The sequence below is a fragment of the Leishmania donovani genome, chromosome 31 (assembly GCF_000227135.1).
Source record: "Leishmania donovani BPK282A1 complete genome, chromosome 31".
NCBI classification, from domain to species: domain Eukaryota; phylum Euglenozoa; class Kinetoplastea; order Trypanosomatida; family Trypanosomatidae; genus Leishmania; species Leishmania donovani.
In genome coordinates this window covers 925204-937582 of record NC_018258.1, presented here as the reverse complement: position 1 = coordinate 937582, position 12379 = coordinate 925204, and the positions used below count along the sequence as shown (strand labels likewise).

Here is a 12379-nt window from a genome sequence, read left to right as displayed (position 1 = left end):
GCGCACTTTTTCTTTCGACCCACGCAACGCGCCACGGGAGAACTGAGCGGCCGCTGGAGGAGCAGCGGGGTGTGGGGGTGGGGGGTGCGAGGCGGAGCCGACAGGGCGCGGACTCGGGTGAGCGCGTGCTTGACCGTTCTGGCGTGGGAGGGGAGGTCCTCATACGCTCCCCTGCTGCGTTCCCTTCCCTCTCTTCTGCACTTTACCCCCGCACACCCCACATCGGCTACTTTCCCGTGTTGCCCGATGCCGTCCAGCGGGACGGTCGTCTGTGCCCCTCGCCCGCCCTTGTCGAGTTAGGCCGTGACGCCTCCTCTTCTTTTTTTTTGGGCGGCAGTGCGAGCGTTTCCTCTTTCTCTGCGCGCTTCCACCTGCTTGGATGTGGTGGTGGTGATGGTGCGCGCACATGCAGAACTGCTCGGCGTGTTGGCACCGCTACGGAGCGGCAGCATACGACCGAGGTCACCACCCGCGAAGGTCGAGCTGCGTATTTCCTCTTCAGGGTTTTTTTTTCGCGTAGATGTGCATGCGCCAATGTCTCGTATCGACGCAGAGTTTCACGGACACGCTAAAGGAGGGGTTGACGTATTCCATGCGCAGCGAGGTTCATTGGCGCCCAAATACGGTTTCTGCTGGCTGTGTGGAAGGCAGAAGTGTTTGGAAGGAACCACATCCGCAATCCCTGTGATGTCGGGAGATACCTCAGAGCGTGGCATCTCACTGTTCAGTACACCGACGCTCGGCGGAAAAGCCACGTATCCCCATACCTCACCCTGCCAATGCCGAGCCACCTCTGGTGGTGGCATGGCCTAGTGCCTACGACGTAGCGGGGCCAGAGCAACCTGCGATGGCGAAAACGCTTGTGCCATCCACGTGATGGGCAAGGTGTCAGCGTGGCTGTGAGGCGAGCGGGCAGAGTGTGAGGCAGCGGCCACGCTCAGGTGACTGAGTCGGTGCACGGCTGTAACGCGTGTGTGCAGGGCTGCTTCGCACCACGCGATGGGGGCCTGTGACCGGCGTGGAGGGGGTGTAGAGTTGGGGGGAGGGAGGCTAAGCCGTGTTGAATGGCGGAGAAGCGGGCACAGTACAAGACGCGAAAAAACTCTGGTAGGCTCGTTTAAAGGTGTCCCCTCTTTGTGAAGCTGCTGTGAGTAGCGGGTGTATCCTGGAGCTGCGTGATCACCCATTCGTTGCCGGTGTCTCGTGCCTGTGGTGTGCGTCTCCAGGCTTCACGATATCACGCGCCCTTCCCTCTTTCTCTTATTGTTCCACCCATCGGCTCTCTTCTTATGTCTCTTCTGGGGGGCTGCGCACTGAGGCATAGTCTCACGCTCTCACTTCCAGGCTTGCTGAAGTGTCTTCGCCGGCGCGAGTGCTACCCAAGAGGTGTGGTACGGTGATGCCCGGAGACGCAGACTTTAGTGTCCTTACGGATCCTACCGCTTCCGAGACGCGTTCGTGAGCGCAGGGTGAACTGAAAAACGCAGCTCAAGGAGGCGTCCGAGGAAGAAGAAGCGCCATGGGCTTCACCTTTTCATATATACATGTGTAATTTTCCTTCCTTTGTGATGTCAACTCGCTCGCTGAAGAAAAGGGGTGTCGGTGCGCAGGCTTTCCCTCCTTTGTCGACGGACGAATGGCGGACTTCCGCCTTGCTGCTCGTGCCCGCCTCTGTTTTCGAAGACAGGTGTTTCCTTGCCCTCGCTCTTACTCTCCCTCTCTTGCGTCTTGTTTTCATGTTCCGCTTCCTTTTTTTTTGAGAAGGCTTCGGTGCTGCGGCACACACACACGCACTCCTGGTCGGACCCACACCCCGAAAGAGAGCAGTTTCGCCTCCTCCTCTTCCTGACCTCGAACAGCGGTGCCCAGAGATTCGATACGGTCTTACCCGCTCGCCCTTCTCCCCCCATCCTTCCTTCTGTTGCCCACATAGTCTGGCGGAAGTTGAAGGGCGAGTGAGAGGGGAAGGAGAAGTGGTCGACAGTCAAGGGAAGCTCTTTGTGCTTCTTCCGTCATTCTCGTTCGTGGGTGCCGCGCCGGCTGCTGTGTAGCCGTGCCATGGTGTTTGTGAAGAAACGCTCTGCTCCCTCCCCTCCTCTTTCTCTCTCTCGCTCTCTCGATCTCGTGCCCCAGAAGCGTCTTCGACGCCCTCACGGCCGAAATTCGGAGCCTCGTCGGCGTCAGGGAAGCTGCTGAGGACGCGTTCGAACGGTGAAGAGACACGCACGGCCCCTTCAACAAAAGGCGAAAGGGACAACAACAAAAAAAGACAACGGCACGACGTGGGGTCTCTTCTTCTCGCCATCCGCCCCCCCCACCCACCCACCAAAACACACGCACACGTTGGTATCATCACAAGTCGCTAGGAGACTGTGTGAGCGAGGCCCCACCACCGCGAGGACAAGCCTTCCTTTTTTCATGATTTTGTATGTACCGCTTCGTTGTTTGCCTGACTTCCCTCCGCGTGCGGGGCCCCTCTTCAGCGCCTGCGTTTGCTTCGCCCTTCGATCTTCTTCTCTCTGTCCCTCCTGCTCCACTTCTGTCTCGCTGCTCATCCTTTGCCCTTATGCTCAGTTCTGAAGAATAACCTCTCTCCCCGTACGTTCCCTGCCCCTACCCCCACCCCTCTACCTCTTCCCTCTGCTTGCTCGCACCCCGCACCCGTACGCATACACGGGAGAAGGCACCTTCCGCTTCTCGTCTTCGCCTGGGGGTTTGCCTAGTGCGGCTGAGCTCGAGCTACAGTGCAACCATTGCAGCGCATAGGCGAGAAAGAGGAGACGCACATTCTCCTGTTAGCGCAACAGAGAGTAAGACAACATCACGCCACACGCATGCAGTCCAAGCCTCCAGGTGCAGAGCGAGGCACAGTCATTTTTTTCGCTGTGGCAGCGCTTTTAGCATCAGAAGCCTGGGAAAAGGAGCAGAAGGCTTATCTGCTTGCCTTTGTCATCATTGATCTCCCCGCCCCTGCCTCTCCTCACCGGGAGCCCGTGAGCCGGCGGCTAGCCGTCCCCGAATTTCGTCTTGTCGCGGATACTGCAGTGCCTGTCCTGATTTTTTCCCGTTTCTTAGCACACGCCACCGCTCCTATCGCGTCTATTCATTTTCCCCCTTCTTTTTCTACTCATTCGCCCTGCAGTCCGGCATCCGTGTGTTGCTTGAAAGTTGTTTTGCGTCTGTCTGCATTCCCTGCGTGGTTGTCTGAGAGTGCGGGTGTGCGCATGTACAACCTTCGGCCCTGAGCCGTGAGACCATTCAAGCCACCTCGACAAGGCCGAGAGCATTTATCAGCTTGTCTGCCTTCTGTTGCCTCGTTTCTTCTGTTCTGCTTTCGGTTCTCCCCTTCCGCCACCAAGAGGGACACGCCCTCTCCCCTCATTTTCTGCTCGTACTCTCCCTGTCGCTTGTACCCTTCGGTGCGCGCACGGTGCGCTGGTGGATATCCTCTCACTGTGCGGCTTTTTCGTTTTTCGTAACGGTCTGAGCTCGTCCCTCACACCTCCCATTCACTCCTTCCTCCCGTTGCTTGTTCTTATCGTCACGCGTTAGTGGTCTGAGCACAGGCGCCCATCGCGCTGTCGCATAATCTCGCGTTGGTGGGCTGCTTATGGGTGATTGTTTAGTGTTTTGGAGTCTCTCGCTTCTTCCTTTTCTTTTCTCCACTACTCCTCGTGCGTCGTTGGGAGCGTCATCCCGGGCGTGCCACTGATAGCCCTACAAAACCGCGCCACCCTATCCCTAAGAGCCAGGAAAGTACGCCGCCAGGCCACAGACGTCTCGTCTGTGGCGCTGCTACTTCTTGCTGTCTCAGCTTTAAGCTGAGCCTGTATGCTCTTGAGCACAGAAGAAAGCGGGAAAGCACAGCGAACCAGAGCCTGCCGTTCGCTTCGCCGAACTCTCCGTGTGCACGTGTGCGTGTGCGCCTGGGAGCTCTCAACGTCGTGCGAACATCGTGCGTGCTTTTACTTTCTTTGTTTTTTTTTGCTTGGCGCCGGCGGTCCGGGCTTCCCATCGCCTCCCTCCTCCCCTTCCCTCCTACCACGTGCCCGGTCCCTCCGCACCCGAACATCTCTCAGTCCGGATCGGGGCTCAGCGGCGGAGGATTACCTCCTTGCCTATCTGCTACACACCCGTCATCGCGCTTCTCGCAGACAGGCGTCCTCTACTGTCCCCCGCCCTCTAAAGAACGCCCCACCGGCGCTGCGAGTCCTTTGCCTCGTGCGTGCCTGCACCGCATCGGAGAGGCATCCAAGCCGACCATGTGGAACCTCTATCAGCGAAATCCCGGTCACCGGTCGGCTGAGGACGATAGCGGCAGTGAGCTCGCCCTAGACTCGCTCCCGCACAGCCCCTTTCGTGTCGCCACGGCACCACAGGCAAGGATTTCCCGACCCCACGTACCGTTTCGCCAGTGCCTTATCGGTGCGGCTCTCATTGCTGTGTCACTGACGCTCTTCGCGAGTCTTCGCAAGCTCCCCGACATCCCCAGTGAGGACGCCAGCATGGCAGAAACCGAGGCACCGCTGCCCCGAGCCGGCAGCCAACTTCCAGAGCCGCAGAACACTCTCACGAACGTGTCTCTTATCATGCCTCTCTTGCACGGTGGCGACCCCGGTTCCGGGAACACGACAGAATACGTGCTCCTAAGCAACTTGCTCGGTCCGCTAGTGCAGTCTGAGGACGCCCTTTGCCATCGTGGCGCCAACAGCGCACAGGCTCCTGCCTACCAGGTGCATGCGGTGGTTGTAAGCGGGGCCGCTGCAGCCTCCTCTGTACTCGGTGGCGCGGTACGTGGCGTGCTGTCTGATGGCGTGTTGCACAGCGGTGATGTGCTTCCGCAGGGCCGCCCCCGTGATGAGCTGACGCCTGCGCCGTCGTGGCGCGCGTGGGAGCTGAACATGGACGCCGTGCGCGCCGCTCTTGGCGGTGCCGCGCGTGGCGGTGCGCGGTGCCTCGGCGACCGTGTGACGCTGGTGGCACCTGCAGCGCCGGCGCCGGACACAACGGTGGAGGTGCTCGTGGACGCTGCACTGCGCACGCGTGGCGGCCGCGCCGGGTCGCACTTCGTTGTGCTGTCGTCGTTCCTTGGCGCGACGCGGATGCCGTACACGGAGCCCGGCGACGCGCTGGAGACGCGCCACGAGGGCACTGGGCTGCTGGACGCGCTTGTGCGCACAGCAACGCAGCGCAACGGCGGCCGCGTCGCAGCTGCACAGTGCACTATACTGCAGCACGGTGGCGACAGCGGCGGCTGGCGCCACCCACCGCCGCGGCTCACAGCAAGGGAGCTCGCTTCGCTGCGTGTCGTGGACAAGGGCGGGATGACAGGGGCCACACACAACGGCGAGGTGCTGCTGCCGTACCTGACGCGGCGGCTGAGCGGGTACAGCGCTGCGGACCAGCGCGCATCGTGGGAGGAGGTGGTGGACGCCGTGTCGCTGCACTGCGGCATCTTCGACCGCCGTGTGTACGACGCTGTTGGCGGGCTTGCGGGCGCGCTGTCGGAGCCCGCTGTGAGGGACGCCGTGAGTGTGCGCGATGACCACGCGATGGGTGCCGTGGACCGTGGTGGGTGGGCACTGACGCTGCGGATGCAGGAGGCGTACCCTGCGTGGCAGGTGTGGGGCAGTCGCGCTGCTGCGGTGGTGCGCGACGACGTTGCCGGCGTGCGTGCGCTCCCTGCCGTTGTTTCGCTGCAGCGGCCTGTGTTCTCGCTGCTGGACCGGTACGGCCGCACCGCATACAGTGTGGTGACGGAGCTGCAGCGCCGCCGCGTGGGAGTGCCGTGGCGTCTTCGTGGTGAGGACTCGCACCACTCTGCAGAGCGGACTGCTGTGGTGCAGAACTGCCTCCCGCCGGTGATCCGGTACCACACGGACTTCAGCGCTCCCTGTATCGGGCTGAACCGTGAGGCGATGGCGTACATCCGTCCGTTGATGGAGCGCTACGGGATCGGTGTGATGGGGGGCGGGGGGCGCAGCTCATGCCCGAAATCCGGAGACGCGCTCCTTCAGCTTGCATACGGGGGTGTGAGGGATCTGTTCAGCAGCGTGTCGTCCCCGGCGACCCACAGCTTTTTCCGCGATAGCCTGCGCCACCGCGCCCTCCTCGTCTTCCAACACTGGCGCGCCCATCGCTTCTTCCCAGTTCCCAAGCGCCGGTTCCATGAGTGCCCAGAGGTGTACATCGGGCACAGCATGAGCGAGCTGTCCAACATCCAGCAGAAGTGGATAGTGCCGATGCGGACACGTGCCGACGAGATCTGGACGACGGCGGACTTCTTCGCCACCATCTACCGCCGCAACGGTGTGAGCCCCGACAAGATCCGCGTTGTGCCGGAGGCCGTGGATGTGTACGAGTACGACCCGGCCAACTACGCACGGCAGCCCACGATGAGTAGGTGCGCGAGCATATCGTCGTGCGACAACCGCCCGAGCTTGACAGAGGAGGAGCGGCTGCAGCGGTACGTGTTCTTCTCGAGCTTCAAGTGGGAGAGCCGCAAGGGGTGGGACGTGCTGCTGAAGGCGTACTGGGCCGCGTTCGGCCCCTCTGCCCCGTCGCAGCTGCGTGAGCGCACGACGCTGGTGATCAAGACACGCCTCACACATCGCTATTCTCCTGAGTTGTCTCGCGATTCGGTCCTACACTTCATTGAGACATGGGGACGCGGCGGTGCGTTGCCGGGGATGACGTCGATGGCTGACTATCCCCACATCATCATTGTCACGGGCGAGGTGAGCGCGGCTGAAGTTGTTCAGATGTACGCGAACGCGGATGCCTTTGTGCACCCGACGAAGGCGGAGGGGTGGGGCCTTCCTGCCGTGGAGGCGATGGCGATGGGGCTGCCGGTGCTTGTCACGGAGTGGGGCGGGCCGCTGCGGTTCATGGAGCGCGACTCTTGCTTCCGCATTCCTGTGGACGGGCTTGAAGAGATCTCGCCAAATTCGCCGTACGGGTACGAGGAGGGCATGAAGATGGCCATCCCGAGTGTGGAGAAGACTGCAGAGCTGATGCGGTACGTCGTGGAGCACCCGGAGCACGCGCGGCGCGTTGGTCGTCGTGCGCGTGAGTACGCTGTGCGTGAGCTGAGCGAGGAGGCTGTTGCGGACCGCATGGACCGTCTGTTTGTGGACTCTGTGATCGGGAGGCAGCGCGGCTGAGTCACGTGCGACTCGTTGGTTTCTCTTGGGTGTGTTGCGGAGTTCAATGTGTATAGCGAAGAATGGGGCCCCAGCTACATGCGCCTGCCGGTGCAGCGCATCGCTAGGTGGGTGCCTGCCGTTTCTCTGTTTTGTTGGGCTTCCCAGGAGAGAGACACAGGACTGGTCTGAGTTTGGCACTCGTGGCCGACGACGGCCGGTCGGTGGTACACGCACAGCTGCCGCTCAACGAAGGTCATCTGTGCTCCCTGGCACGCCTGTGGCGGCTGTGCTTGGAACGGTGCGAATGCACAATGGAGGGAGGGCAGGCGCGCTCTGGCCACAGGTTGAAGGCAACCTTCCTTTTTGGAGGACCAGTGGAGGGCGAAGCCCATACCGAGTTGCTGTCGCATTCCTGCTTACGGGCTCCCCCCTCCGGCACACAGTCCTCCGTGTTGGACCGCTTGCCCAATATCGCTGGAAACTGTATGCGGCGGTTGCAGAGTTCTTTACGATCACGCCGAATGGGAAGCGGAGTTGAGAGAGGGAGAGAAACGAGGATTTAGCCGTCGCGTGTCTGCTCTCCCCACACACCTCCATCATAAAGGCCACCGTGCACTCCGTTTAGGCACTACCATTTAACTGCAGCACCGGCGAACGCCGAAACGGCACTCTTCTCCGCCGCGTGCCGTACTGACCTTCGTCATTCACGTTGTTTTTCGGTACGTTCATCACCCGGATGCATATATATATATATATGTTTGTGTGTGTGTGTGTGTGCTGCGGTACCGCTCCGTGTGATGCTGCTGCGTCGCTGCAGCAACTAGCGCTCTCTGCGTGCAATGCGTGCGCCACAAGCGGTGCAGTGGGGAGAATCGAAACTCGATTCTCCCGGTGGGCCGAAGAAGGCATAGGCATGCACGAGTTGCTTGCTACTTCGTATTATCTTTCATTGCCTGCTGGATGCCGAACGACATCGACAGCTGTTTGGTTCGCTCTTGTGCCTCTGTTTTCCTCACGAGCATATCCCTGTTTCTCTGGTCCGCCTTTCCGTCATCTCTCCACCTAGCGTTCGTCTCTGCAGCTCTCAGAGCCTGAACTGGCCGTTTTTTTCTTGTACTAAGCAAGATTCTTCAGTTGCGGAGGTGTACACATGCTCGGTAGCTCTTGTCTATACGTCGCCACCCGACATTGTCACCCGTGGAATCGGGGTGGAGGGGACGTCAACAAGTCAGAGGCCAGCTGGTCACAAAAGGGCTGACTGTGACGCAGAAACTTGAAGTGCGTTGGCTGACGATATCTTCCTTTTGTTCGTTAAACGGAGCATTCAGACCGCAAGAGGAAACGAAGCGGGAGGCGAAAAGGTGCGCCACGAGCACAACTACCTTCAAGCACGCATGGGGTTGGTGATGCGTGAGCCGAGCTGGCGTTTGATTCGAAAATACTCACGCCCACTCTCCCACTCACCCACACCCCACCTCCGATGCAGCCCGCTCCCCAAGTGCATGCCCTTTCCTTGTGCGGCGACGCGTGCGTCTTTGAGCGCGTCTCTTATTGCGGTGGCCTCTCTCTGTCATGTCACCGCGTCTACCGCGGTGTTGTGGTGCCTTGTCTGTATTCGCCTCAGCGCGTGCCGCGCATTTTCCACCTCTGTCGTAAACGTGCCCTTTCGTATCATTCTCTCTTCGTTGTTGGCGCGTCTCCGTGCTGGCTTCGCGGGCCCACCGTTTTTTTTTTTCTTTTTCGGAGGGGGATCGGTTGTTTCGTTCAGGGCTCCTTGCGCCTTCCCTCGGACCATCCCAGACACCAACCCGACGTAAAGAGTTAAAGGGTGACAGACACACACACACACGCGCGCGCGCGCAGCTATACGTGTAGGGCCGACAAAGAGGTGGTCTGTGTCGTCTCTCCGTCGCCGCACGGTATGCGCGGGCGTTTGGGAGCGGGAAAGAAAGCCGAAGCAGCAGCAATGCTGTTCCACCTTATCTCGAAATTTCGTCCCTCTGCAGAGAAGTGCGTGCACGCGAAGCTGTCGCTCGCTCCCTCACCCTCGCTGTGATTACCTGGTGAGACGAGTAGGCTGGGCTTCCTACAAAGTAATGATGGAAAGCACTCAAGAACTTCTCACTGCTGATATCTCGCTCGGTGCCTGGAGTGGTTTTCTCTAGAATCCCATTGCTCACCACAGCAAGCCGAAGACAACGGATAAGAGTCCACGGATCATCGAGGTTGCAGGGCCGGCATGTTTTCCGCAGCGGACTTCTATTCTTTTTGGAATGCTGCATTGCACTACTTGCTCCCATTCTTTTATGTTTGTTCTACGGAAGACTGCACGCGTTGCCTTTCGTTCCGACTCGAGGGCCCCCCCCCACACGCACACGCACACACACTGCGGTGTATGCGTCATGTGTGCATGTGCAGCCTCGATTTGGTCAACCGTCACTCCTGCTCTCTTTTTTTTGTTATTCCTCGCTTCGAGCGACGATATCCATGTAGAGGTGCTTTCTTTTCTTGTTGTAGCTGTTGTTGGCGATGCACATCGTCTCTTGCGCGTAGCTCGGTCCGCCGCACACGTAATCCGTCTTCGCCATTGGCATTCGATGCTCATTCTGTCTTGGATTTGGGATGTCTCCTTCGCTTCTTTTTTTTGTTCATCTGTTGATGTTGGCTTCGAAGCTCTGCCGGAGGCCATGCCTCGCGTTTACGTGTCGTGCGTCCGCGTATTCGCGCCCGCTCGCGTCTGCCCGCTTCGTGTAACTTCTGATCCTCGCGCGGTGCGTGTTTTGCGCAGTACGGCCATGTCGTACTCTTTTATTGGCTTCCTCTCTTTGGTCTATTGGCGTGCGCATGCTTTTTTGTTTTTGTTTGATGGCGGAGACAGCACGGTCAGCGCTGTAGCGAGGAGTGTGGTGCATGCTCGCTCTGTCGGCCGTTTGGCCTACGCCGCCCGCCCCCCTTTCCGTGTTGAGCTCTCTCGCCGCCATGAGCGCCACCCACCCGAGCCCTTCAAAGTCGAGCCTGATCAGTCGCGTCTCTCGTATCCTTCTTGCGTCGTTTACGCGTTGCGAGGCCAGCCGTCGCTCTGCCGTGCCGCTCCGTTTCCTTATTCGCCCACCAACGTCTGTTTTCGTGTTTCTGCTGTTGATGTTGCGGGAGGGGGCAGCTCAGCGCACAGAACAGGTCAGAGCAGGAACAGTCCGTTCGAAACGTGTCGCTTTCGTCCTCACGTAGCTCTCGCCCGCTCACCACGCGACTCTCGCGCGGGAGATGTTGGCGTGCGTGCGCGAGTGCTGTTTCATCACCCTTTCCTCCTCGGGATCAAATCACCCGCTCCCCGAACAAAAAAGAAAACGAAGGAAAGTAAAAGCGAAAAGAGCCTATCGCCGCGCGACGCAGCAGAAGGTACTTCGCGTCACTTTCATATTCGCCTTCGCTTTCTGCGCCTCTGCTTAGGCGTTTGTCTTGTGCTTAGGGGTGCATGAAGGTCTCCGGTCCACCATTCCTGATCACGGGTGCCTCCTTCTACGCGCCTCCGCTTTCCGAAAGGTGGGGACAGCTGCTCCACACCTGCGAATCCCAACGCCTCTCTCTCGATGAAACCAAGAGCGTGTTGAAGCGACCTCGCTTACGCAGTAGCCGCTCCCTTTTCGACACACACACACACACACACACACACGCACACGCACGCACGCACACGCCTCCGAAGGCCTCTTCGGCCTCCCTCTTCATCGCGCACCTCAGTCCCGGCCTCCTGCGCCCCAGCAGTGCAGACGTGCATGCGAGGCCACGGCAAAGAGAAACGGCATTCGTGCCGACGCGAGCGCCGCTGAGGCCACAACGCACGGCAACGTCGACACCGCGCAAGGACTGCTGAGCATGTCTCTCATACTTCACATCTCGCAAGAGAGCAGCACGGCAGGTCGCTCCTTTCACTTGGTGCAGCCGAAGCACCCTCGCCGTGCGGCTGTGCCGTCCGAGGCGGCGTCGCACCACCATGCGACAGTCAAAGGCACGCGCAGTATAGTAGCCACCGCCCGCCCTCCCCTTCCCAGTAGTACTGCCTCTGTCCCTTCGCCTACTCATCCATTGCATAGCGTGTTGGCGGACGGTGTATCAAAGGGTGGCGATGCCACTGCAGCCGATAGTGCGAGCCGTGCTCTTGCGCCTACGCAGTCGTGGCGCTCGTGGTAGCTGAACTTGGACGCTGTGCGCGCCGCTCTTCGCGGTGCCGCGAGTGGCGGTGTAGCGTTTGTGATTCTCCTTTTCTCTTGTGCCACTCGCGCGCGCCGCAGCATTTTTTTTCTGTGGCCAGACGTCTATGTACTCCTTCTCTGTTTATGCCTGCGAGGTGCTTTTTCTCCGGCCTCCCCATATCCCGCCCCACCGCCCGTGTGCCTTTCGCATGTTTTCGCTGGACATGCACACGTACTTGTCTGTCTTACGCCACATATCCTAAGGTCACGTGGACGAGTGCAGGGCGCTTGCTGGGCGTCCTTCGAAATCATAGATGCGCTGTCATCTCGGCCTCTATCTCTCTACTTGCATGGAAATGTATGTATGCTCGTAGTTGCACGTAGCTCAGCTCTTTTCGCCCTCCCCCCCCCGCCCTCCACTCGCGCCTCTATCATGTGCTGCGCGGTGGTCTCATCTCGGTCTCGGCCACCGTACTCTCTACCACTTCTCGAGCCACCCACCTCCTCACCTCCCTGCTTCCTCCTCCTCCACGGCGCATGTGTCGTCTGTCTGGCAACCCCCTCTCAACCCTTTTCTTCAGAAGACCTGAACGCTGCGGTGCGCTGCGCTGCCACTCCCTTGCAACGATTGCAACTGCAGCAGGCTCGGCTCGCACCGCAAAGAGAAAGGCGTTGCTGCTTGGTGGTCCATCGCGGCAGCACCCCTTCTTTTCTGCTGCTCGAGCTTATGTCTAGCACCACATCATTCGCACCCGGATGCTCCGTGGAAGCAGCTGAGCGAGCTGTGCACCGATGCCGGGGCCTCAGCCGTTTTTCAGATAGAGCCCCGGTCCTTCGTAAGTGCCGCACTGTTGCCCCCCCTCTCCTCTCCCCGGCACGTGCTGGAGGCTGCCGTGGGAAAGCGATCCGGAGCATCCTGCCGAAGCGCGGAGCAAGAAACCGAGCCGCGGCAAGTGACGCAGCAGCAGCAGGTGCTCAGGCTCTCTGTGCCTGACTCCTGACCCATGTATCGTTGCGTTTCCGATGAAGGCCTATCGACATTAT

The 12379-nt window shown here is 59.9% G+C and overlaps 1 protein-coding gene across 1 annotated transcript; it reads left to right on the top strand.

The window, feature by feature from the left end:
- Positions 1-4589: 4589 nt before the first annotated feature.
- On the top strand, positions 4590-7163 carry LDBPK_311920 (mannosyltransferase-like protein; the record flags this gene model as incomplete). The annotated part of the gene is made up of 1 exon (XM_003863234.1): positions 4590-7163. One exon carries the CDS (start codon positions 4590-4592, stop codon positions 7161-7163), a length of 2574 nt encoding a protein of 857 aa, XP_003863282.1.
- Between the last annotated feature and the right edge of the window lie 5216 nt (positions 7164-12379).